Consider the following 27,903-nt stretch of genomic DNA (forward strand, 5'->3'; position numbering starts at 1 on the left):
TACAAGAATGTGGAATGGAAGAGATTGTGGGGTCAGTGAAATGAGACACTGACAACCACATGAAAGGTTGGTCTTCATCCAAGGAAGGAGATGTTATGTATATGGTGGCACTGGAAGGAAGTCCTCTATTATGAGCTCCTTTCAGAAAACCAAACCATTAATTCCAACAGACACTGCTTCCAATCAGTCCAACTGAAAACAGCACCTCAATGAAAATCAGCTGGAATTAGTCAACAGAAAATGCATAATTTCCATTGTTTTATTTATTTATTTATTTATATTTTATTGGATGCTTTATAAAAAGTCCAAGCACACACATACTGCGCCCCCACCAGGAAGGGAGGGGTTCACATGACTTGTTCTTATACCCTCAAGATAAGCCTCTCCCCACAAATATTTGTATCCCAGCTACAAAAATGGAGTTGCAAAGGATATATATAAAGATATGATATTTTTCTTGCTCTTGTTATAGTACAAACAACTGAAGGTGACTATCAATCAGTGAGTAAGAAAGGGGAAAATCACTTGATAAAGGGACGGAATGTCTGTTACCTGTAACGAGTAGCTGACTCATCTGCTATTAACAGGCACCGACCCTAAATTACAGGGACCTGGGCACACGAAACTTGAGACGACATGTGCAGGGCCCCTGCTGATTACACTCGCTCCAGAAGGCACGTGATTCTGCACCCTTTCTTCATCACTACAAATTAGAGGAGAACCCAGTACTTCAGATTCCACCCACTGAGGTATTAACTGCATCAAGATTAGTTATGTCCAAGGAGCATGCAATAGAAATATTTTTAAACCAACATGGTTAAGTGTTAAGATGTTTAGAAATCAAAATATGTATGTACATAATTTTAAACTGCAGTCAAGATAAATCAAATCTTCTGTGGTAATGATTTGAGTGCAAGTGATGCCGGCTTTCTTCACATTCAGTCCTTCACTCAGTTGTTCTTGAACAGGTCGATGCAGCTTTGCAGGAGGGGCACGTTGTTCCTGGCATGCTTTATTTCCAGTTCAGACATTTCAAATAGATTCTTCCTAAACGCTGCCACTCTCTTCTGTTTGAAATTGATTAGCTCTTCTTTTGCAGTTTCAGAGAGCTCTTCAAACTTCCGGCAGCATTCCTGCTGGTGTGCCTTGGCCAGCTTGACATCTTTGCTCTTTAACCAGGCCTTATCCAGCGCTTTGTTTGAATTCTCATAGTCGATGAGGGCTTTGGTGCGTCGCTATAAGAGATCCTTGGCAGCCTCTATGTTGAGCATGTAGAATTGCAGGAGCTTCAAGTCTTCATCAGGAGAGTCGACTCTCCACTTTCCTAAGTTTTTCAAACAGCTCAGCCACCTTCAACAGGCACTTCTTGATGACTGTAGGCTCCTCTAAAGCCAGGCTATGCAAGCAGCCTGCGGTGTGGATATCATCGTCTGCGACACTTTTATGAGGTATGGGCATCCTGTCAGCCTTTGCACAGGAACCCTTGATCCTGTTGTAACAGTTGATGAGGAAAGTCTTCTCTTGCTCAAAAAAGTCATCTACCTCCTTAACTCCTGACAAAAGAACTTCATCAGCACTTTTCATCACACTTTTAAAAAAGCCACCAAACATCTCTTTGGTATTTTTCCGCCTCACACTTAGATCTTGATCATATTCCAAAAAAACAGGGAAGTTGCGGTCTTTACTGAGAACAGGGTGAGAGGAGAGCCGTTGAAGAAAGACTTCCTGGGAAGACACAGTCTTCTTGAAGACAGCAAGGTACTCAGCTTCTAGCTCTTGCTTCATCTTGGCCAATTCTTCTTTCGTCATTGACCCTTCACTCTCTCCCAGCTTCTGCATCTTCTCTCCAGGGCCATCAAAGTCGGGCTTGGTCTGCACTGACGGGATAATAAGCCAAGCATATTCTGTAGTTTCAATAAGAGGGTCATGTAGCCACACAAAGTCTTCATGTTGCCTTGTAACAGAAAACTCTGGGCTCTGAAACGTGGGCAGTGTGGTCTTGATGTGCACTGTAAATTTGACTTTCTCTCTCTCACTGAGTGCGTCAGGTATGTCAATCTGAAGCGAGGGATCGACATTCAGGTCCACTGATACAGATCTCAGCTTGCTGCGGTCCTCCTCCTGCTGCTGCAACACCTTGGGAACCTCGGCCATGACGACTCGCGTCTTGAGCAGTGCCGCCTGGCCTCGTTTCGGGCCACGCGGAAGCCGCCAACGGTAGGGCCGTCCTGGGGACATGGAAGCCCAGACACTCTGATAGCGAGGCGCGTCTCAAGAAAAAGCCATTGTTGTTGTTTTAGTTGCTCCATCATGCCTGACCCTTTGAGACCCCAGGGACTGTAGCTCCATGGGATTTCCCAAGTAAGAATACTGTAGTGGGTTGTCGTTTCCTTCTCCAGGGGATCTCCCCAATCCAGGGATCCAACTCCCATCTCCTGTATTGGCAGGTGGATTGTTTACTACTGAGCCACCTGGGAAGGCCAATCATCCATTAGGATAATGCAAGGCTGCATGTTGCTTTGATGACCCAGCAAAAACTGTTATAGCTTGGCTTGGAAGTTCTGATTCATCAGCCATATTTACCAGACAGTGCACATTTGGATTTACATTTATTTCAGTCATTACAAAATTCTCTTATTGGAAAAAACTTCAATTCCCTGGAAGACTGTAACGGGCACCCAGAATAGCTCTTTGCTCAGAAAGATTAAAAAGTTTTGGGAAAATGAAATTATGAAGTTACCTGAAAAATGACAGAAGGTAGTGGAACATAACAGCAAATACCTTGTTCAACAAAGTTCTTGATAAAAATGAAAAGTGTCTTTTTTTTTTCCCAAAGCCAAAGGAAGTTTTTGGTCACCCCAATACTTGGTAGAATTTGAAAGAGAAATGTGGGAATTCCCTGGCATTCCAGTAGTTAGGACTCTAGGCTTACACTGCATGGGGCCAGGGTTCCATCCCTGATCCCGGAAATGAGATCTCATATGCCAAGCAGCGTGCACCCCCCCTCCAAAAAAAAACTTAAGAAAAGCAAAGTTGTATTCTCCTTGAGGTTACTCATCTCACATGGTACAAGATATCTGGTCAGGGAGCCTCCCAACAGGAAATGTAGTGGCCAGGATAAAATTTTGCTATCTTCACATTAGCAAAGACTAGATGGTCTTTTTTCTACCTAGAAATGCTCTGAGTAGGGACAATTAAAAAAAAAAAACAAACAACTCCTGATGTTCCAACATAACTGCCTTAGAGAAAGCGATCAAAACATTTTCTTCTGAAAGAGTTTCTGCTGCTCATGATGGGTGGTTGAGCTGAAGCAAAGGAGCTACGAGTAACAGCAAAGTGGCCTGATGATGTGGATACCAAGTAAATCAAACGCTGGAAGACAGGAGACTCCAGAATGAGTGATGGGAAAATAATCCAATTATCTTCCTTTGAGAAGTATAAATTCATGGTAAGTAAAGAGAAGTCAGCCATACAAGCTATCCTTGCTGTTGTTCTGGGTTCCCTGAAGCTTACAGTACCTGACCTCTTGCCAGGTCTGAACCCAGAGGGGTCCTATGAATGCGAGTGCCCCATGTGCAATTGGCAGCCACAGTAGCCAGTAAGGATGGCAAGATTCTAGTACAAGTTCCAATGTGACAGTGTGTTATCCCCACACCACCAAGCTATTTCTGACACCAGTTTGGTGTCTCACACTCCTGACACTTTGTACTCAGAGAAAACTTCAGATTCCACCGGTCCAGGGCTCCCTGTTACAAGACAGCCCCTGCCCCACTTGAGATGCACTCACAGCTCCAGGCTGTCAGCTGTGCCTCTGGTGGAGCCACTAGAGTGCAGAGGTTCCAATGACCCTTCCTGGGTTCAATTAACTTGCTTACAGAACTCTGCGAAATCTTTTATTGATTAGATTATCATTTTATAATAAAAGGCTGTAACTCGGGGACAGCAGACGGAAGACGTGCCTCAAGCAAGGTGAGGCGAAAAGGCATGAGCTCCCCTGTCCTCCCCGAATCCCAACCTGGAAGCTTTCCAAACCAGTCCTTTTGGGTTTTTACAGAGGCTTCATTACAGAGACATGATTAACTCATCAGACACTGGTGATGGGTTCAACCTCCAGCTCCTCTCTCCTCCCTGTATTGTGGGGTTCTGATAAGGTCAGGCAGCCCCTACTCTTTGGTCACTGGGATGCTCTCCAAAGGTCACCTCATTAACATAACAAAGCCCATTTATCACTTTCAACTTAAATTCCAGTGGCTTTAGTAGCCATTTCCTTCTCCAGGGGATCTTCCCAACCCAGGGATCGAACCTGGGTCTCCCACATTGTAGGCAGACCCTTTATCATCTGAGCTACCACGGAAGTCGTGCCAGAGCAAGACAAACACCAAATACATATTTCTTACTATAAATCACAACAATCAGGTCACAGGATAGCACCTTTCCTGAGTGCAGATCAGCCCTTAATCATTATACTGGTTTTATCTAAAGTCTCTAGAGATCTAAATTCCATGCCTACTGAAGGCAAGGCTTTGGGGAACAGGAAATGTATATATTTTGAGCAAAATTATAAAGAATGAAGACTCTGCCATGTGAACCTATTTGGGGGACCACACTAGATTTGAAAACTTAAGAAAGTCTACATGCACCAGGCCAATCAGATTACAGTTGAAGGATTTATTTTTAAAGATGAGATCTAAACAACCTCATGGTGACCCCAGAATGATTGGAGATCAGGGCCTTCCATGCACTTGAGCACTTGGAATTAATTCCCACTCCCATAATATGTGCACTTTCCAGGAATATGTGATACTCAATATCAATATGTGTCCAAAGGTAACTAGTGTGAAAATAATGTGCTACATCTCAGGATCCAAGGAACAGTTAATGAAGCCTCAGAACAGATAAAGACTCTGTAAGCACCAACAGCCACAGAACATTCTTTTCTTTTTTTTAATTTTTTATTTTACAATGGAGTATAGTTGATGAATAATGTTAGTTTCAGCTGTATAGCAGAGTGAACATTCTCATTAATGTGACTCAGCTCTTTACTCTGAGGCCTGGGTACCTTGAGTCTAATGAGAATAGATTCTGATTGGCTTGTGCTGGTTTTATCAGCTGTCAGCAGCAACAACCTGACCTAGAGGTCCCATTGACCTGGTGGAGGCTGTTTTTATAGAAGAGAAGATATGTGCAAAAGACAATGTAGTTCCCTCGATATGCTCCCTCCTGCTCATTCATAGAAATTATTCCACCTACAAGTACACTGTTTGCAATGAGACAGTGAATATATCCATCACATGCTTCAAATTATTCATGAACCACTGCTCTCAAAGCTGTGTGCTAGGTTATTTCTGTCACTCACCTATTATGTTTTTTTATACCTTCTGATCCCAGTTGAAAAATATGTCCATATCCAGACAAAAGCAGAAAAAAGTGTGAGAAAAATAAGAAAAATTAAATAAACTCAATACGATTGAGCCCTCAGACACAAGAGTGCTCTCAGAGCAAAGCCGGTAAGATGCCAGCGGAGAGCAGAGGTCATACCTATTTTTTTTTTAAACAATAATTTGGAGCTTAAATATGCTTTTTCAGCTGTAATCTCTGGTGGCATTTGTGTCAGGACAGCATACCTGAGTAGGAGCCAAAGGGAATGCAAGTAAAACAAACCATAAAGGTTTTCTAGTCCTTTATACCAACACCTTGCTGACCCCTGGCAAAGAGTGACTCAGTCTGACAGACATACAGATACACAAAATTGTTGAAAACAAATAGATAAAAAAACATGAAACAAAAGGACAAAGTTGCCTTTACAAGGTATCTCCCTACAATCCAGTGGTTAAGACTTCACCTTCCAATGAAAGGAGTGCACGTTGGATCCCTGATGGGGAGCTAAGTTCCCATTTGCCTTGCAGCTAAAAAAAACAAACAAACAAACAAACAAAAAAACCAGAAACAAAGCAATATTTTAACAAATTCAATACAGACTAAAACTTGTCCTCATCAAGAAAACTTAAATTTTTAAAAAATTGTCCTTCTCAGACGTTAATATATAGCAAAGAATCAAAATGCTTTGGAATTAACAGTTACAAAGTCCTGAGGACCAAGAAAATCAGTGGGATGTACCAAAGAGTGCTAACCTCATCATGCAAATGCCCTCGGGGGTGTGAGCCTCCTGACAACCAATCTGTGACTCCCCGGGGGCTGTCCGGAAGCTAGACAAGGCCACGCCCTCTGCTCACCTGGTCATTCCATGGTCCACTTCTGAGGCATCCAGACGTATGCTGCAGATGGCAGACGTGGACACAATGAAAGGGGCTGCAAATGGCAGAAGGCCTGGCCAGCAGAAACAAGGAGTCTCCCACAGGGAAAATGGAAGGATTTCCTCCAAGGAAAACCTGTCTGTAAAAGAGAAGGGAGGAGATCGACATCCCTCAGAAAGAAAGAGAGAAAAACAAAGCATGGAGACGCAAGAGGCCTCTCAGAGCAAAGCAGGTAAGATGCCAGATTCTTTCTTGCAGACATCTGTTTTGAGTGATCCTGGAGAGAATTTGGGAGGCAGTGGAGATTGGGCTGTGGGACAGAGGAACACGTGCCAGATGTGAACTTGACACCTCTGAAAGGTGGGGAGAGAAACCCAGGGTGAAGTCCCCATCCCCTGTGATCCAGGGCTCTACCAGCTATGCCATCCTTGAGGTCTGAACTTGAGAGAGGGTTTCCTGGGGCATGCCTGCCAGGCAGCTCAGGAACTACTCTGTCCAGTTGAGATGTTCATGGAGGGAGAGGGGGGCTGGAAGAAACCAGGGTTTGGGGGAAGGGATGGCACGGAGCTGGAGGAGCAATGGGACTTGGAACCTTCTCTAATCCACTCTCCCCAGATTCCAGAAGTAGGTCGGGAACACTCACCCTGTCCTCCTCTCCACCCACAGAGGTCACCAGGCACAAGCGATGCAGAAGCCCGGATGGCTCCCCTGAGAGTCACAGGAGAAATGGCCATGGAAAAGAGAAGGTGAGGGGAAGACCACCCCCAGCACAGTGGAGATCTAAAGAGCATCCAAACTCCTGCAGAGCAGGACCTTACCACAGAGGAGGTAGGTTTCTGGGCTGGGCTTGGTAGAGGTGGGGATGTGGGCAAAGGCCCTGAGGGGCAAACTGAACCCCCCAGAGGGCAGAGAAAGCCTCTGACCCTGGTGAGATGCCCATGAAGTGGGAACAGGCTGAGAGGACGGCGCCCAGGACTTGGCCCGGGTTGCCAGCAGATGTTGGACGAGGCCAACAGAGTCAGTCTGGTGGGGGATGAGGCCTGGGGTGGAGGTGTTGGGACAGGCAAGGGGCGGGGGTGAATGTGACAAGAAATTTCAGGGGCAGCGCACATCACGGGAACCCCTCCTGTTCTATCTCCCTCCTAGGTGCTGCCCATACTTCCCGGCGTCTCCAGGACAGGGGGGCCCGGTTCCGATCGCCAACGTGGGCCCGGGGCCAGAGACACGGCCAGTACAAGCCGGAGTCCAGGCCCGCCTCGCCCAAGCGCCCTCGCAGAACCCAGGCACCTGAAGCCGCCGCGCCCCTGGAGGCGCTCACGTCCAAGCTCTCCAACCAGATGGGAGCCCTTGAAGTGGTCCTGGATGAGTTGCGGGCCCCGGGGGGCGCCTTCCTACCGATGTCCACAGACCGAACGGAGCCCACGGCCTCGCAGCGCGCCTGGCTCACCTGGCAGCTGACGCACGCGGGCGCCGCCCTGCACTGGGCGCTGACGGCGCTCGACTCCTTGCTCGCCGCGCACCACCGACCTCCCGGCCCGCAGGTCTCACCGCCCTGGGCGCCTGGGCCTTAGCGGCGCTCCCCGCCATTCCTCAGGCTTGCACGGCTGCGGGGAGGCATTTTGTACCCCGGGGCGACGAGTTTCCCTCGCAGAGGACAGAAATCCTCCTGTCAGGGGAAAAGGTGTTCAGCGAACAGATTTCAGCTCTTGCTGCATCCCAGCTCAGGCAGATGGGTCACCGTGTCCAGAAGTCAGTCTGCAGGATGGCGTTCAGAGGACAACACTTTTTTAATCCCGCAGTTCAGATTGTATCCCCTAGTGATGTGATTTGTGTCTTTTCATCCCTCCATATTTTCCTGTTTTATTTGAAAAAATGAAATGAGGAAGAGAGAGGGACACAGAGAGGGCAAGGAAAACAAAGTGGAGGAGGAGGAAGACTTACAGATAGCTAGATGTGGAAATTGACGTAGACACAGATGTAGAGATTGATGTGGAAATAGGTAGCTTCCTAGGGGTGGGTTCCACTGCAAAGAGCAATTGTCTTTTTTGGGTTTTACCAGAGATTGGGTTTCTTTAAGGTTATGCTTAGAAATCTACCTTTAACAACTCTTTATATCAAATGAGCTATCTGGGTTATATGATGAACTTTGTAGATTTTTGGTGTTGATATTAAAATTACATTTTTTACTTATGGACTACAATGTTCTACATGTACTGCAATAAAAATTTAATATCACAATCCTTTGTCTGTGTATTTGTGAGTGTCCTTGCAGGTGTTCTTGTAGGGTCCGGAGTCTTTCATTAGCCTTTCTTTTCGTATTCCCTTTATTCACTGTATCAGCTTTAAAGAGATTTTACTTAGAATCCTAGATTCCACAGCAATGTAAGTGCACGCATCAAGAAAATGTTCACAAATGTATATGAACCTATGTCACCAACACTTCAGTTAAGACACGCAGTATTTCTGTCATGCCTTTGCAATCTTTATACCAACCAATATGAAGTCATGTCTTTTTAAAGTCATGTCTTTTGAAGTCATGTCTTTTTAAAAAGCAGTTCCTTTTGACATTGTATTGACCTTTGTGTCTCACTGATTGGATGTATCGTGTATGTGTGCACGCTGTTACTTCAGTCATGTCCAACTCTTTGCCACGCTATGGACTGTAGCCCACCAGACTCCTCCGTCCATAGGATTCTCCAGGCAAGAATGCTGGAGTGGGTTGCTATGTCCTCCTTCAGGGGATCTTCCCGAGCCAGGGATCAAACCTGCGGCTCCTGCATTGCAGGTGGTTTCTTTACCGTTGAGCCCCTGGGAAGCCTGGATGTATTGTGCCTATCCATAAAGTTTTCCACTTGCACTGCACCACACTTCTTGAGTCTCACTTCATCACTTACTCTTCATAATATAGAATGATAAACATGGATGATGAGGGATGGCCTGCAAGAGTCCCAGCAATGAGAACCATGAGAGTCAGGGTTCTTAAACTTAAAATATGAAGGCATCTTCTCCAAGGGAACCTGTCCCTTCAAGAGAATGAAGAAGGATAAAGACCCAGTCAAGGATGGAGCCAAAGAGGTTTTTGAGACCTGGGAGGACTCTTGAGGAGATGAGGAAGGTTCCAGATTCTTCTTTTTGAAGATCAGGGTTGGGAGGCAGCAGTAAGCTTTGCATACTCCATTCATCAATCTGAAATGCTAAGTAAACTGTTGTTTATTCTTCAAATATCAACTGACATATCCTTTCTTCTGGGTAATTTATAATAATTCTAAGACTAGATTCTATGCTTTCATGGCACCATGTATCATTTTTGAAGCACTTATCATAGTCCTGATTTAAATTCTGTGTCCTCATTTGAATAATACTCATCTGCTCCCATGGAGCCTAAGCTCTCTAAACGGGACCCATGGTTAAGAATTTTTCCCATTTTGTATTCACACTACCTGGCATAGTTCCTGGCCTATAACAGATGTGCAATAGATATTTCTAGATAGGAGCTGAATTACCAAATGCATGAATGAGAAAACATTATGTGGGATCACACAGTTCTCTTTATTTTTGTGAATACGTCTTACAGAAGACCCATTGTAGGACAATTCCTAGAGACAACTGTAAGAACGTCTATACAGTCAAGAGCCAAACTACAGGCTAATGGAGGGGACAGAGTTTCTAACTCAGGTACCTAAGATTGTATAGATGATAGAGTCTGTTGATTGGAGAGGAGGTAATAGAGATTATCTGAAGCAGAGACAATTTTCTGGGTTTCTTTGATTTGACAATTATCATACTCAGTTGAAAGTATCTAAACCTTTACCAAAACTCACGTGTAAGTATTTAATCCACACACTGATCCTTATAATATTTACAAAGTTGATTCACATTTAACATTCACTCCTTTGGGCCTCCCTGGTGGTCCAGGGGTTAAGACTCTGTGTTTCTACCTCAAGGTGCACACACTTGATCCCTGGTTGGGAAACTAAAATCCACCATGCCACTGAGCATAGACAAAAAAAAAAAAAAAAATTCACTCTTTTACTATTTATTCTGAACTAGGAAACTGACTGACTCTTCCATGTAGAGAAAGGATGGAACTTCTTGGGTAAATTGAAATGTTCCTGGTCCCCATTCCACGACCTTTTCTTACCAAACTCCTTCATTCTTCATTTCTCTCCTCTCTTCTTTGCTTCCCTTCCCCCTCTTTAGTGCAGAGAATATCCATACCCTGCCTTGCCTATACTTTTCCACCCAGTTATGTCTCTGAATATTGCCTCCCCCCAAGGGCTCTTTGAGGATAATTAGACAATTACTCAGAATCAAGGGCTTGGAGAGTTGTTACAGTTGAGAACAGCCTTTTGTTTAGAGATATGTTGGCATTTGTTTGGATTTATGAGGAAACACTAATGTTCAAGCAAAGCCTGGAGAAACTGGCCTGCCTGTCTCCTTTTAAAACTAGCTGGGAGGAGATAGAAAGCAGAGAGCTTTTTTTCAAACATAATTAGTGGACCTCTTAGGATTGTGCTCTAGGGACAAAGTCAGGACTTTATCTGAGGAGTGAAAGTTGCTCAGTCATGTCCAACTCTGCAACTCCATGGACTATACAGTCTGTGGAATTCTCCAGGCCAGAATACTGGAGTGGGTAGCCTTTTCCTTCTCCAGGGGATCTTCCCAATGGAGGGATCGAATACACGTCTCCCGCATTGCAGGTGGATTCTTTACCAGCTGAGCGGCAGCAATTGCCATACTCAGATGGTGAGGTCAAAGATGCTCTATCTGGGACACAGAGGGAGGCGCTGTTTCCAGTAGATGAAGAGGAATCTCAATTACAATTATATCCTTCAATTTTTGGTGAATCTTTAGTTTTCTACTGCTGCAGACCAAATTATCACTAACTTTACTGGATTAAAACAACAAAAATTTATTATCTCAGAGTTTCAGCAAGTCAGAAGTCTGAGCATGGTATGGCTGGGTTCCCATCAAGGGCACACAAAGTTGAAATTCAGGTGTTGGGTGATTGTGTCCTAATCTCAGGCTTCACTAGAGAAATACGTGCTTCCAGGCTCCCTCAGGTTTTCGGCAGAAGTCATTTACTCTGCAGTTGTAGGAGTAACAACTCCTTGCTAGTTATTGCTGTGCTCAGTCATGTCTGACTCTTTGCAAGCTTATGGACTGTAGCCCACTAGTCTCTTCTGTCCATGGAGTTTTACAGGCAAGAATACTGGAGTGGGTTGCCATCTCCTACTGTCTTGCTAGTTGGTAGACCAAAAACCACTCTCAGTTCTCAGATGTGGCTTTCAGGTCTTTACTATGTAGCTTCATCCACAGACCTTCTCATATTTGAAATTTCTGACTACTAGAAGGGTCCAGCCACTTTTAAGGATTCCAGTCAATTAAATTAGGCCTACCATGATTATCTCCACTTTTTATCAACTTCAAGTCAACTGTTCATGGGGTTCTCTTCCAATATTCATTGGAAGGACTGATGCTGAAGCTGAAACTCCAATACTCTGGCCACCTGATGTGAAGAACTGACTCATTGGAAAAGACCCTGATGCTGGGAAAGATTGAAGGCAGGAGTAGAAGACAGAGGCTAAGATGTTGGATGGCATCACCAACTCAATGAACATGAATTTGAGCAAGCTCTGGAAGTTGATGATGGACAGGGAAGCCTGGTGTGCTGCAGTCCAGGGAGTCACAAAGAGTTGGACACAACTGAACAACTGAACTGAAAAGTCAACTGATTTGGGATCTAATCATGGGAATAATATTCCATGCAACCACACGTTCCTCCTGCACTGAAAGTTAGGGGTTCTCACAAAGGTATAACACTAGGGAGTAGAGAAAAATGGGACTCATGCTAGAATTCTAGGCATCACAATATTTACAACATAATTTGCCCTTAAGTTGATGTCAGAAGACTAGGAAGACATTGCTGGGACTGGGGATATCCCCTTCTTTTCCTCAAAGGAAAGTGACCTCGTTTTAAATAATCCTAACTCCCCTGCGCCAGCACTTTTCTACCTTTAAAAATACTCCATTCTGCACAGCTCCTCAGATGGCCTTTCTGTTTGTAAGATGAAATGCTGTCCCATTCATGAATCTTTTAATAAAGTCAATTAGATACTCTAATTTACTCGGTTGGATTTTCTTTTTTTAAAGCACATATAACTGGAAGGTGCAAAACAGGCTATGTTTGACTCTGGAAAAAAAGAATAAAATATTTGGGATAATTTTACCGGCCCCCTGCCCCACTGTAAATTCCACAACAGGGTGAATAAAGGCTGTGTCTGAATCTCCACGGTTTTCTCATTATCTAGCAAACCCAAGCAATCCAATCTGCCTACATTACAAAAGCTCAATACATAATTGTTAAATGAGTGACGTTTGTGCATGAAATGGCCCAATGAGAAATTATTTCTACTCCAATTGCTTGATTACAATGTTGGACTGAAACATCACCATCGAACTCTGGCTCTCACTGAGGAGCGATGTGTTCACTTAATTCGGTGAGTCATTTTTTTCTCAGTGCTCTCATACCATAAATGAAATAAATTTCCAAGATTAGCGTTCTCTCTCTATAAAACATCTATGGCATCTGCCCGACTGGGCATTTCCTTTTTCTCCCTCCAGTTTCTCTCATTATCCCAGCTCTCTGGAGTCTGCGATGGTCGGCAATTCCTGGTTTCCCCGCAGCTGGTTGCAGTGACTGGGAAAAGCAACTCCACATTCTGTCCTCAAGAACCGAAACCTCCGAGTAGCGGGACTGGGGTGTCACGCACAGTGAAGCACTCTGCAAGTAGCACTCTGCGAACCCGGTTTCTGCCAGCTCGCATCTCATCATCCGGGCCACGGACCTCCAAACCTTCCCCAACAGCCGGGTCTCCGCTGTACGGCGGCGCCTCAGTCAACATGGCCGCGCCCATGACCCAGACTCAAGGGCGCCGCCATCGCAGCTGCCCGACCCGCCGAGGCCGCCCTCCGGGTGGTCGCCATGTCGGCGACCGCCTGCGCCCAGTTCCCGACAAAGCCAGCGACCGTGAACCGGAGGAGGAGTGCAGGGACAGCCGAAGAGGCCGAGCGTTTTCCGGAGATGGCTATGTCGAAGCCCGGGGGCAGCGCTGCGGTGAGCGCGATGCCGGGGCGGGGTGGTCTGGTGGTCAGCTGTGGTTTAACCGGGCATCAGTGGCTGGTGGGTTACTGTAGTTTGTGAAATAGGTGATTTGGGAATTGGAGTCAATGCTGAAGGGCCTTTTGCAGGGGCGGGAGGGTGATCTTAGCATCCTCAGGGAGTTAAGGAATAGTGCTAGAGGGCTGTCTGCAGTTTAAGGAAATCGCTGTTTGAGGGATCTGCGGGACAGTGGTGGCGGGGAGGGGCCTGCGGCAGTCACCGGAAAGTCGGAGTCTGGAAGGCCGCGGGGATCAGAAATAAGGGCTTTGGGGTGTATCAGAGATTGGGGAGGACTGTGGGGGTCGCAAATGGGAATGTCTACGGGAGGCAGCGATTACAGTGTCTGTGGTTGTTAGAGGTGGAATTGTTCCCGTCTGAGTGCGGAGGCGCAGGCAGGTGAGTTAGTAGTTATTGCAGTAGGTAAAGGTAAGAGATGATGATTGGGGTTCACAGGTGAAATGAAAAATCAGAATTAGAATATGCCTGGAGATGAGCCAGTAGGACTACTGATATGGAACAAGAGGGAAAAGAAGAATCAAAATTTACACCTAGGCTTTTTGGAACTGGTAGATTCCATTTTCTGAGAAAGGGTTGTGTTGGAGAAGACCTGATTTGATGGCTTAAAGGAGAGCCAGGGTGGATAAGCCATAGTTCTGTTTGAACAGTGGCAGGAAGCCCATTACATACATGTTCAAGTAGAGATGTTAACTAACTGTTAGATTAGGAGAGACTTAGACTGAAGAATCCTCATATGAAAGGGGAGAGAACTTAGAATTTAGGAGAGACTTAGACTAAGAATCCTCATTTGAAAGGGATCAACGTACAGATGGCATTTAAAGTTATAAGATTGAATGAAATCATCTAGGAAGAGATGACAGGGGAGAATAGAGGGCAAAAAGTCAACAGTTCTGGGTCAATCTGATGTTTTGAGTTCTGGTGGAGGAGAAGAAGGAGGAGGAGAGGGAGAGGGGAGGAGAAGAAGAAGAATGAGGTAGGCGGTAGGAGGTAACCACTGAGGCAGGAGGAAAACTGTATAAATGTGTTGTCAAAGAAGCATCAGGGTTTTCAAGGCAATGGGAGTACTCAGTCCCCAGAGTATGACTACAGAGAATTTGACTTTGGCAAGTTGTAGTTCCGTGGTTATTTTGATTGATTAGAGCTCTTAGAGTGGAATGACAGGGGTAAAATCTGGTGGGAGAGTTAAAGAATGGGAGGTAATGAAGTAGAGACAGCAAGTATAGACAACTTTAAGAGTTTTAAAGTTTATCCCCTGATAAGGGGAGCAAAGAAATGGATATTGGATGGGACATGAGATTAAGAGAGGATTTTCCTCAGATGAATGAGACAACTGTGTGTGTCAGTGAGGATGACCCAGTAGAAAGGCGTGCTAAGTCACTTAAGTCCTGTCCGACTCTTTGCGACACTATGGACTGTAGCCTGCCAGGCTCCTCTGTCCATGGGATTCTCCAGGCAAGAATATGGAGTGGCTTGTCATTTCCTCCTCCAGGGGATCTTCCCGACCCAGGGATCCTACGTTGCAGGCAAATTCTTTATTGTCTGAGTCACCAGGGAAGCTCCCTACTGGGAGAGGACTCTTAGAAATTTGTTCCTGGCTTCCTCTGGACTTCACATCATGCTCCTTTTTCCTTAGTTTATTTTGCTTTGAATTCTTTGCTGTTCTATATCATAGCTATAAGTACAACTATATGCTGAGCCCTGTGAGTCCTTCTAGTGAATCATTGAACCAGAATGTTAATGGGTTAAAGCCTGGTGATACTCTAAACAAGATAGGGGTTTTGAAGCATGAATGAAAAACAGTTGAAAGTGTAATTTACTGCATCTTAAGGCTCTAAGTTTGGGGTGGAGGTGGGGAAACAACTTTTATTGGGGAACACTGTAAGGGAGCAGCATCCTCAGGTGACAAGTAGGTTTTGGTTGAAGCAAGCAGGCGATGGGACGTCCCTGGTGGTCCAGTGGCTATAACTCCATGCTTCCAATGCAGAGGACCCGGGGTTTGATCTCTGGTCAGGGAACTAGATCTCACATGCTGCAACTAAGACCTGATGCAGACAAATAAATAAATATTAAATTTAAAAAAGCAAGCAGGTGAAGAAAATAGTTAAAAAGGGTGTGTGTAGTGGAGTTTATTGGCAGTGGTTAGGGTTTCTGTAAAGGCCACTGTGTAAGGGTTCTGTTGGTGTCAATGTGGATTGATAATATTTGGGGGTCATATCTGAGGTGGAGATTAATATGTTCCACTGGTATCAATAGTTGAGGAACCTGTGACAGTATGTGATCAGAGTCTTTATGAAGGCAAGTAACTGTGGAGATCTGTTGCTGTTAGTAATTGGAAGGTTTGCTGGGATCAGTCATTTTGGAATTAGGAAGGACCATGCTGGCTCAGTGATTGGGAAGCCAGTAACAACTAATGACAGGAGTTATAGGAATCAGTGACTGCAAGTTTGTGAGCTCAGAGATTGGTGACACATGCAGCTAATTGATTGGTGGTTTATGGCAGTGGGGGTGATCTTTAAATGTTAAACAGACATGTTTGAATACATATTTATTAGCTTCAAAATTCTACAGTAGCTACCTAATAAGAGGAGAACTTTAACATGCTTTATTTAATTCCTTCTCCCCACCCACAACCAATCTTTTGTCTGCTTATTTTTCTTACATCATACCTCTTGATTTTAGGGATTAAAATTTTTTTTAATTAATTAATTTATTTTGGCTGCACTGGGTCTTCATGGCTGCTTGAAGGCTTCCTCTAGTTGGAGTGATCAGGGGCTACTCTCTACTTTCAGTGCATGGGCTTCTCACTGAGGTGGCTTTTCTTTTTGAGGAACATGGGCTCTAGGGCATGTGAGTTTCAGTAGTTGTGGCTCTCTGGCTCCAGAGTGTGGGGTTGGTAGTTGGAGCACATGGGCTTAGTTGTCCTGTGGCATGTGGGGTCTTACTGGATCAGGGATCAATCCTGTGTCCCCTGCATTGGCAGGCAGATTCTTTACCACCGGACTACCAGGGAAGTCCAAGGATATTTTTATAACAACTGCACAAGAAAGTTTATCAAGTGACTTGGATGTAATTAGACATTTTACTGGCTTTATTATTCATAGTTCTCTGTTGTATATTATTAAGTCTTTCCCAATCTCAAAATTATTCTGATCCAATTTTCCTTCTTTTAAAAATGATTCCTCTTCTCCTCTCTCTCCTCTCCCTACCACATTCCTGATTTCTCCCTCCTTTCTTCTCTTTATTTTTAAAGTTCATGGGTAATATACTTGCCAAATCCTTACATGCCTAAATATCTTACTTTTGCTTCCAAACATAATTGATTTTTTGACTGCTCATAAAAACCAAGGGTCTCAGTTCTACCTCAGAACTCTGTATCCGTAGTGTTTAGTTATAAAGATGAAGACTGATTCTAATGTTTGTTGTAATTGTCTTTCTCTCTGATAATCATATGGTATTTTTCAAAGTACCTTAGACTGAATGGCTTATAAACAGCAGAAGCTGATTTCTGACAGTCTGGAGGCTGCATGTCTGAGAGCTCTTTGGGATCTGGTGATGGCCCTCTTCCAGGTTTCAGACCTCTCGTTAGATCCTTACTTGGCAGAAAGAGCAGAGAGAGGACGCATGCTCTGTCATAACTCTTATAAGGGCACTATTCCCATTCATGAAAACCCCACTCTCATGACCTCATCTAATTCTGATTTTCTCCCAAAACTAATATCATCACATTGGAGGGCAAGGTTTCAATCATGAACTGGAGGGACACAAACATTCATTCTATTATAGGGACATTTCTTAATGTGGTTTTTGTCTCTCAAAAACAAAAATGAGTAAAAAAAATAACTTTATGATCAATAGTGAATGGACAGGTAAGAACAAGTCATTATTATCTTGTCCAGATCTCTCACTGATGTGGATAACATTAGACTAAACTAGGAATGTGCTATTTTACAGGGATCGGTAACATTCAATGATGTGACTATGGCTTTTACTAGCAAGGAATGGGAGCAACTAGATCCTGCTCAGAAAAGCCTGTACAAGGATGTGATGCTGGAGAATTACAGCAACCTAGCCTCAATGGGTAAGGACAATTCCTTTGTAATTCAAAATATACTTACTGTGATGCCTTCTCTCTGATGCCCTTGATAAGTTTATCCTCGATTTTTATGAATCAAAGAGTTGTAATCCCTTTGGGTACTAGGCAGAATACGTGTGCTCCTGCCTTGAAAATGGAGGATCTACTCAGATGGGGTACCTGGGCATTGAACTGTGAAGTTTCTGAAGCCACATAGTCTTTTATCCTTTACAAGCTCTGAAACTCAGATGTTAGGGATTGATTTCTGGGATATTTGTTGTTCTGACACTCAATGTCTGTCTTTTCTCATGAGTAGGGTATCAGGCCCTCAAACCAGACATGATATCCAAGTTGGAAAAAGGAGAAGAGCCATGGCTAGGGAAGGGGAAGAGACCCAAACAAGGTGGCTCGAGTGAAATAGCAAGAACCAAGGAAACAGGAACCAATGGAAGTGAGTTTCTAGTTTCTTCATGATAACTTTGGAATTCTTTCTTTCTCCCATGCTTTTATTATTTACTTAAAAATATATATATATATCTTTTCTTTCTACTGAAGTATAGTTGATTTACCATGTTGTATTAGTTTTAGGTATACAGCAAAGCAATTCATTTTTTTTTTTTTTTAAAGATTCTTTTCCCTTACAGGTTATTACAAATTATTGAGTAAAGTTCCCTGTGCTATATAGTAGGTCCTTGTTGATTTTCCATATTATATATAGTAGTATATTTATGTTAATTCCAAATTCCTAAATTATCCACACCCCCCGCCCCTTTCCCCTTTGGTCTGTAGGTCTCTTTATGTTTTGTATAGTTCATTTGTATCTTTTTTTTTTAGATTCCACATATAAGCAATATCAGATGATGTTTGTCTTTCTCTGTCTGGTTTACTTCACTTAATATGATAATCTCTAGGTCCATCCATGTTGCCACAAATGGCATTATTTCATTCCTTTTATTGGATGAGTAATATTCTGTTGTATAAATATACCACATCTTCTTTGTCTATTCATCTGTTGATGGGAATTTAGGTGCTTTCATGTCTTGGCTATTGTAAATAGTGCTGCAATGAACATTGAGGTACATGTATCTTTTCTCATTATGTCTTTCTCTAGATGTATGCCCAGGAGTGGGACTACAGGATCACATGGTAGCTCTATTTTTAGTTTCTTAAGAAACTTCCATATAGTTTTCCATCATGGCTGTACCAATTTACATTCCCACTAACAGTGTTGGAAGGTTCCTTTTTCTCAACATCCTCTCTGGTATTTGTTATTTGTAGATTTTTTTGATGATGGCCATTCTCACTGGTGTGAGGTGATACCTTATTGTGGTTTTGATTTGAATTTCTCTAATAATTAGTGGTGTTAAGGATCTTTTCGTATGCCACCTGTATGTATTCTTTAGAGAAATGTCTATTTAGATCTTCTGTCCATTTTTTTTGATTGGGTTGTTTGGTTTTTTTTGATATCGAGCTAAATGAGCTATTTGTATATTTTGCGGATTAAGCCCTTGTCAGTCACGTCATTTGCAAAAATTTTGTCCCATTCCGTAGGTTGTCATTTTGTTTTATTTATGGCTTCCTTTGCCATGCAAAAACTTTTAATTTGGTCCCTTTTGTTTATATTTTTGGTTTTATTTCCAATACTCTAGGAGAAATTCTAAAAAGAGATCGCTGCAGTATGTCAAAGAGTGTTCTGCCTGTGTTTTCCTCCAGGAGTTTTATAGGACTTGGTCTTCTTCCCATTTTGAGTTTATTTTTGTATGTGGTGTTAAAGGTGTTCTAAATTCATTCTTTTACATGTATCTGTCCAGTTTCCCCAGCACCACTTATTGAAAAGACTCTCTTTTCTCCATTGTACATTCTTGTCTCCTTTGTCATATATTAATTAACCTTACGTGCCTGGGTTTGGCACCTTCTTGGTTTCTTCTTCAAAGAAAATTTATTCTGAAATTCTTCTTAAAGGTCCTAGACCCTTCTTTCTTAACCGGGAAGTAGCAGCAGAAAAATATAAAAATCTCCCGAGGGAATAGGAGTTCAAACTACGAAGATTCTCTAACCTTGGAGATTCTGACATCTCCTCCTTCTGTGGGCCTGTCCACATGGGAGGTTCTCGTATGAGAGTCACTATAGCTGTGAGCCAGAGTGATTTACGGGAATTTGCTTATACCACTTGTATCAGTCAACGTAGGCTGAGTTATGCCCCATTAAAGAAAGATCCCCCCACCTCCCCAAATCTTAGTGGCCTACAAAAAGAAAGATTTGCTTCTTGCTCAAGCTGCAGTCCTTTCCCACATTTTCTTGTGACCTACACTGAAAGCGCAGTCCCTATTTGGCAAATTCTGATCTCATTACAGAGGGAAAGAAGGAGGAATGGAACCATATGATGAGTTAAAAATCACTGGATGTGGTAGATATCTCTTTCTTCTTAACATTTTATTGGTTCTTTAGTCAGAGCAGGTCACCTTTCCACTCCCAAATTCAACTGGGTAGGAATGGGAGGATTACATGGTCACGCAGAGGGGCTGGGGGGAGTAATCCACAAGGAACACTAACGCAGTCTGCTACACTACTTGGGTGATGTTAGGAAAAATGGTGAAAAACAGAGCTCTAAACCTTGGGTACCAATCAGATGCCTAACTGACCCATTCATATATAGCCATCCTTTCTCATCTAGGCTTCCCATTGCTCAGTTTTGTGAAAGGGTAGTGAACCCTTTTAACTGTTTTCTTAGCTAATCCCATTCTTGCTTACTCTTGCAACCCCATGGACTGCAGCCCGCCAGGCTCCTCTGTCCATGGGATTCTCCAGACAAGAATACTGGAGTAGGTTGCCGTTTCCTTCTCCAGGGGATGTTCCTGACCCAGGAATTGAAACCCGATCTCCTGCATTTCAGGAAGATTCTTTACTGACTGAGCTATGAGGGGAGCCTTTACCTCTCTAAAGCAATGCTTTTTAAAATTATCCCCCTTTTCCTAATATCCTCAGCTTTTCTCCCTTTGTTCACCCGTACTCTGAGACCCCATAGTATCAAATTTCTCTCCTTAGGTATTCAGACATTCTTAAATCTGTCCTCTTTCCAAATCTCTTGGCGTGATGCTCCTGCCCCTCATTACTTTCCATCTCCCCATGTTCTCTGTGAAATGCTCTAGACCCATGGTCTATACCACCATCATTATTTCCATTTCCTCCCTAACCCTTGCAGTTCGGTTAAGTTCAATTCAGTTGCTCAGTCATGTCCGACTTTTTGCAACCCCATGGACTGCAGCACACCAGGCCTCCCTGTTCTTCACCAACTCCCAGAGCTTACTCAAACTCATGTCCATCGAGTTGGTGATGCCATCCAACCATCTCATCCTCTGTCATCCCCTTCTCCTCCTGCCTTCAGTCTTTCCCAGCTCACCAGGGTTTTTTCAAATGAGTCAGTTTTTCCCATCAGGTGGCCAAAGTTTTGGAGTTTCAGCTTCAGCATCAGCCCTTCCAATGAATATTCAGGATTGATTTCCTTTAGGATGGACTGGTTGTATCTCCTTCCTGTCCAAGGGACTCTCAAGAGTCTTTTCCAACATCACAGTTCAAAAGCATCAATTCTTCAGTGCTCAGCTTTCTTTATGGTCCAACTCTCACATCCATACATGACTACTAGGAAAACCATAGCTTTGACTAGCAAAAGACATAGCTCTTGCCTTTGTTGGCAAAGTAATGTCTCTGCTTTTTAATAAGCTGTCTAGGTTGTTCATAACTTTTCTTCCAAGGAGCAAACGTCTTTTAATTTCATGGCTGCAGTCACCATCTGTGGTGATTTTGGAACCCAAATAAATAAAGTCTGTCACTATTTCAGGAAAAAGTAAATAGTTATTTCAGTGGTGAAAGAACATTACATGGATAAAGTAAAAACTGGGTTCAAACAGAAAGGAGTTATGGTGTTTGAATATATGGCTGGGAAATACCATTGCTTTTATGGAGAACTTTTAAGAGATTTGTTCCCATAGAGTAGATTAATTTTTATAAGTATGTATAAAGTAGTGGTATAGATACAGTAGGAAGAACTGGAGTTGCCAGCTCCTTTTTCATTTAGGAAATTTTGAGTGATGCAAGCATCCTGAGAGAAAGAGTATAACAAGAACTTTTCTGTAGCATGACAAAGGCTGTATCTTCCAATGCCCAAAGATGCTGGGAGAGATGGAGGCAAATCGCCTTCTGGGAAGAAAGGGATCAAAACTCAAACCTTTCCTCTTGAGGTGTAATATTACAAGAACCTCTTATAATGATGATTTGGCTGGTCCCAATTGACAATTGGAAAAGATAAATATCACCACAAGAGAAATTTACCATGAGGGAGGAGAGGAGACTCTTAACTAGTTATCTGGTATAATGGTAGGATAATACTAGGGGACTCTGGTCTGGCAGAACATGTAATTAAGGCTTTCAGCCTGTCCTGAATTTGAGACAGTAATTAAGACATAAATTTTAGGCTAAAATGACTGAAACTTCAGAAACCAAAGCATGGAACTCACTAGAACGAGCAGTCATTTCAGGGAATAAAAAATAGTCCTTCTTTGAAGAACCTCCAAGGATAATAGTAAGAACTTGAACCAAGAATAGAGTCACTGTAGCAATGACAAAAATGCACATATTAAATGACTTAGGAATGTTTTTAGTTGTAACACCAAGCATCAGCAAGAAAAGTGAAGACAGGCAGAACTGGAGCCATGAATGGATGAGTCAAAAACTATGGATTCTCTTCATTTGTCATTTGACACACTGGTCCCTCTGGCCTTGAGAAACTCATGGAATCTTGAAAATTCAGAGTTAGAAGAAACTTAAAAAGATATTGTGGATATTCTGCTAATTTGGGGGCTATTCAGTTCAGTTCAGTTGCTCAGTTGTGTCTGACTCTTTGTGACCCCATGGAATGCAAATCATGGGGACTCTTATATCTTTTTTTTTTTTCCCTGAAATCTTGGAGACTCTTATATCTGTTTCTCCTTTTGTGTCTCTTTAATTCCTATCCTGAAGCTTTTTCTGTTTTTCCATGTCCATAGTTGATAAAGACCACCCCCAAAATGGTGGTCCTAGCCCCTAAGTTGTTTGATTTTTACATATGGAATGTCCATATCTAGCTAACAGAAGTCTTCAAGCTTCAATTCTAAGTTCTTAGGAAAATTGCTGGATAGCTAGGGTTGATGTTTACTGTTGTCCAATCAGTTGCTTGCAACCAGAAGTTGGATCATATACTAAAAACGTGGCTGCTTACATCCGTCAGTTTGAGTTTGATCTCAGAGAACAGAAGCCTGGGTTGAGAAGATAGCTCAAAACGTACACTTGTATAGTGTATGGAGGAAAGAATGTGAGCAATTGCTTAGAGTTGGGAATTAGCTTAAAATTTATAATTGGCAATTAGAGTGACGGGATGGTATGCTCCACAGCAAACTATTGGAAAATAAGTATTTGTGTACACTGCAAATCCAGTGTCATAAAGTTTATTTGCCAGTCTCATTACTGTGAATTTTATAATATGGTAAAATCATCAGGTAAGTCAGAGAAGGAGCTTCCCCAATGGCTTAGTGGTAAAGAATCTGCCTGCAATGCAGGAAATGCAGATGACACGGGTTCAGTCCCTGGGTTGGGAAGAACCCCTGGAGGAGGGCATGGCAACCCAGTCCAGTACTCTTATCTGGAGAATCCCATGGACAGAGGAGCCTGGTGGGCTACAGTCCATAGGGTTGCAAAGAGTCAGACACTCTTTTTAACGTAAGAGTCAGATGTGTTTTAGTACAGGAATGTCATTATTATATTAATCATAGGTGGGAGCAGTAGAACATCCCTTTCTACTTAATCCCTCAGTCACCTATATTCAGTACTCTTTGATGAGCTTACTTATTTTCTCTTATTTTGGCTCTTTGGGGAGCAATAACAAAATTTTACTTGTGCTATCCTAAGTAAATGGAGGAATTTATTATAAGGCCTTTTGTAACCTAAGGGATGGTACTTCAGCCAAGGACTAGAGCCAGTACTAGAAAGCCATTAGGTATTGGGATTATGTAAATGATCTCTTTGAGGACACATCTTACATCTCTGCTTTTCTGTGGATATATGCTTTATTCTTTGTGCTGATGAACTTTCTGTTTACATAGGAAAGATATGGGTTTATAATACTTGTCTTATATCATTTTAAAATTTAGCACCCAGTGGAAACTGACTAGAGTCCAAATTTTTACAAGATATACTCTTATTGGACATCTTGGCTTGAGCCTGCTGTCCCTGACTGTGACTATGAAGATTTGGATGAATATAGTTTAGGTTGTTGGAAACAAGCTCTATGCATGGATTTGCAGTTATTAATTCTGGGAAGTTTGGGCTGAGGAGAGACTTCAAAAAGTGTCAGCTAAAATTACAAGCTTTTTTAGCTTCATCTCTCTTTTTTTGTATTTGCTGTATTTTTGTGTTTATTTCATCTTTTATCCCAGGTTGCAAGGTCATGTTTATAAACAGTCAAAGTTTTTTCTAATCACTATTGTCAATTTTCTTTTTCTGTCTCTACTACAGCACTTTCCCCCTCAAGTCCAAAATGACAGGAATATTTGCACTTGATATTTCATTCACTTTAGGAAAATTTGTTGTTGTTGTTCAGTTGCTAAATCATGTCTGACTCTTTGTTACCCCATGGATTGCAGCATGCCAGACTTCCCTGTCCTTCACTATCTCCTGGAGTTTGTGCAAACTCATGTCCATTGATTCGGTGATGCTATCCAGCCATCTCATTTTCTGTCATCCCCTTCTCCTCCTGCCCTCAGTCTTTCCCAGGATCAGGGTCTTTTCCAAGACCTTTAGGATACTAGGTTCAAATAAAGATTCAACCCCACAACAGGGCATTTCTTTATAAGTTGTATCCCAAAATATGAGAGTGCAAAGATTCACAAAAGTGTCTCATTGAATTTCACTTTAGAAGAAGTCCATCAAGATGAGGACTGGCTAAAGAACCACCAGAAATCTCAAAACAAAATCCTTAGGGAAGTTGCATTCAAGAGAACAACTCTGACTAAGAAAAAGAGCCATGAACGTAGTTCATCGCGGAAAAAAAATGTGAGTACAAAATATATTCCTTCAAAAAAAAAGCTTCTTAACTTTGATTCGCATGGAAAGAATTTAGACTTATCTGGTGACATAAAAAACTGTGCAGAAAAGAAATCTGATATAGCTAAAGAGCATAGGAAATCATTCAGCCATAGCTTATCTGATACAAAGAAAGACAAAAATCAAACTGGAAAAAAATGTGAGAAATCATCTACCTATAGCTCATCTAATGGACCTGACAAAACTCAAACTGGCAAGAAATATGCTGAACAGGACAAAATTCAAACTGGAGAAGAACATGAGAAATCATCCAACCATTGCTCATCTCTTACTAAGCATGAAAAAACTCAGAATAAAGTGAAACCGTATGAATGTAATGAATGTGGGAAGGTTCTCAGCCATAAACAAGGACTTGTTGACCATCAGAGAATTCATACAGGGGAAAAACCATATGAATGTAATGAATGTGGGATAGCCTTTAGCCAAAAATCACACCTTGTTGTACACCAGAGAACTCATACTGGAGAAAAACCATATGAGTGTGTTCAGTGTGGCAAAGCCCATGGTCATAAACATGCTCTCACCGACCATCTGAGAGTTCATACTGGGGAAAAGCCCTATGAATGTACTGAATGTGGGAAAACCTTCAGACATAGCTCAAACCTTATGCAACATGCGAGATCTCATACAGGCGAGAAGCCGTATGAATGTAAGGAATGTGGAAAGTCTTTTAGGTATAACTCATCTCTTACTGAACATGTGAGAACACATACAGGTGAAATACCATATGAATGTAATGAATGTGGAAAAGCCTTTAAGTATAGTTCATCCCTTACTAAACATATGAGAATTCATACAGGTGAGAAACCGTTTGAATGTAATGAATGTGGGAAAGCTTTCAGCAAGAAGTCACACCTCATTATACATCAAAGAACTCATACTAAAGAGAAACCCTATAAATGTAATGAATGTGGAAAAGCCTTTGGACATAGCTCATCTCTTACTTACCATATGAGAACTCATACAGGTGAAAGTCCATTTGAATGCAATCAGTGTGGGAAGGCCTTCAAACAAATTGAAGGTCTTACTCAACATCAGAGAGTTCATACTGGGGAGAAACCCTATGAATGTAATGAATGTGGGAAAGCTTTTAGCCAAAAGTCACACCTCATTGTACATCAGAGAACTCATACAGGGGAGAAACCCTATGAATGTAATGAATGTGGAAAAGGTTTCAATGCAAAGTCACAACTTGTAATACATCAGAGATCCCACACTGGAGAAAAACCTTATGAATGTAGTGAATGTGGAAAAGCCTTCAAACAAAATGCATCCCTTACCAAACATATGAAAACTCATTCAGAAGGGAAATCTCATGAGTGAAATTAGTGTGGGAAATCTGAACAAAAAGTTTTATTTAAACTTATAAGTATTCTGAACTTAAAGGATGTTAGAAAGTTTTAATAAGAAGTCACACCTTGTTACACATGAGAGAATTTGAAAATGAATCTTCACACAGAAGAAATGGATGGAGAGTTTAAATTTGATACTAAACCTTTTATAGAAAGTATTATTATAAATGATCTATATATTCAGACTGAAATATAAAGCTTTTAAAATTGTTAATAAATTAAATAATCAGTACACTAGAGAACCAGATTACATATTCTGACAATTCCTGAGTAGCTTGAGTGTTGTGTCCTTAAGCACCATATATGAGAATTAAGTTTGCATATCTGTTTAGTGCTATGTATAAATGTCTGTGACTGTTGGTATAAGCTTCATCTTTGATGCTATCACACAGGTCTTTGTATCATCAGAAAATTTTATAAGAGGATTATTATTTATATAAAAATGTTAACACAAAATTAAGAGAAAATGAAAGAAATCAGCTGAGGACACACAGGTGCCAATAGGGAATGCTATCAAAGCTACATTGTTGAGTGAAAAAAGCAGGTTGCTCAACTATGTTTACAGTTTGTTCCCATGTATGTACAGAAGGGTGTTTTGTGTTTGCATGTCTGTCTGTGTGTATGTATGTAGTAATATGTTTGTATACATGTATTTATCTGTGTGTATGTATGTATGTGTGTATGTGTATATATGTATTTTTTATGTAAATAGATTGGTTTGAAAAAATACAGAAGAAACTTAGGGGTTGCTTTTGGGCACAGGCGTAGAGGAATGAGGTCTGGGATGGGAGAGAGACCTCCTTTTTATTGTATACTGCTTAAATTTTAAAATCATGTATATATATTATTTTCACAATTAAAATCCTTTTAATATGTATAAATCAACACTAATGAAAATTTTCACTGAACCCACTCTATGATGTGATTTGACTAAGTAAAAGTTTCTAGGCTTATTCATAAATGAGGATGTGGTATTAAATTTGATATTGGATTCACAAAGGCTTTTCTTATCAAACATATTATTTCATTAAAATAATGAATTACAACTACTACTTGGAGCTGTTTCTTTTATTTACTATAATTTTAAAGACTGAAGATGAACTGTGATTGCAGCTGAATAAAAGGGATTTTCTGAATAGTCATTCCGCTTTATCTCATATTCAAAGTGCTTTTACACAAATACCTCAATCTGGGATTTCAAATGTACTGCACAGAATGGCACCACTTCCTGTTCTTGCCCAATAGCAGACCTTGTGAATGGATCCGTGCACTCTTTGAGTGAATCTAGACTTGGCCTCAGGATATTCTCAAGCATGCATTCCAGAAGGTACTGTTAATCAGTTTGGGTTTGCACAGGAAACCTGTTTTCCTATTTTTCCTCATGAGTTATAGATTAAAAAATACAGCTGAACTGTTCTAAAATGTAAGTTGTTATACTAAAAAAACTAACATAAGGACAAAAAATGGATTTGTAATATAAGATAATAATACTTGATATATATGTCATCTTTTACATTTTTCATAGCACATTCACTACATTACCTGATTTGTTCCTCAGAATAAACATGAGTTGGTAAGAAAGACTTCTTTAGTCATGGTCAATACTTCTCAATAAATATTTCAAGTAAATAGGTACTGTTCTACCATAATTATAGACCCTTAATAATATGTGGTTAAAGGCTATCTTTGCAAATATTTCCTATCCCAGTGGCTGCCTTACTGACCTTGGTTTTTTTTTTTGAGAATTAAAAAGTATAAATATTTAAAATAGAACTTGTGTTTGTATGTGTACATGTGTACATGCATGTATTGAAAGATCAACTCATGAATATTATGCACTCATTACCAAGTAACTTATTTACTCTGAGATGAAGACAATGAAATCTGAAAGTCATTTCCATCAGTAATTTA

At 41.8% G+C, this 27,903-nt stretch overlaps 1 protein-coding gene and 1 pseudogene across 1 annotated transcript; one reads left to right on the forward strand and one right to left on the reverse strand.

Moving 5' to 3' along the window:
* Window positions 1–278: 278 nt before the first annotated feature.
* LOC122710181 lies at window positions 279–4,255 on the reverse strand (annotated as a pseudogene).
* Window positions 4,256–12,971: 8,716 nt separating this feature from the next.
* ZFP37 (ZFP37 zinc finger protein) lies at window positions 12,972–27,042 on the forward strand. Its single transcript, XM_043927818.1, has 4 exons — window positions 12,972–13,371; window positions 17,386–17,512; window positions 17,823–17,957; window positions 24,453–27,042. The coding sequence occupies exons 1-4, from the start codon at window positions 13,240–13,242 to the stop codon at window positions 25,961–25,963; spliced, it is 1,905 nt and encodes a 634-aa protein (XP_043783753.1). The 5' UTR covers window positions 12,972–13,239; the 3' UTR covers window positions 25,964–27,042.
* The last annotated feature ends 861 nt before the right edge of the window (window positions 27,043–27,903 follow it).

Source organism: Cervus elaphus, chromosome 16, assembly GCF_910594005.1.
Source record: "Cervus elaphus chromosome 16, mCerEla1.1, whole genome shotgun sequence".
NCBI classification, from domain to species: Eukaryota; Metazoa; Chordata; class Mammalia; order Artiodactyla; family Cervidae; genus Cervus; species Cervus elaphus.

Bases quoted from the DNA above. Each gene is read 5' to 3' on its own strand.
- ZFP37 (XM_043927818.1), top strand. From the start codon at position 13,240: ATGTCGGCGACCGCCTGCGCCCAGTTCCCGACAAAGCCAGCGACCGTG. The intron at 13,372-17,385 runs GTGAGCGCGATG...GCTATTTTACAG, and splicing joins AGCCCGGGGGCAGCGCTGCG to GGATCGGTAACATTCAATGA. The intron at 17,958-24,452 runs GTGAGTTTCTAG...ATTTCACTTTAG, and splicing joins GGAAACAGGAACCAATGGAA to AAGAAGTCCATCAAGATGAG.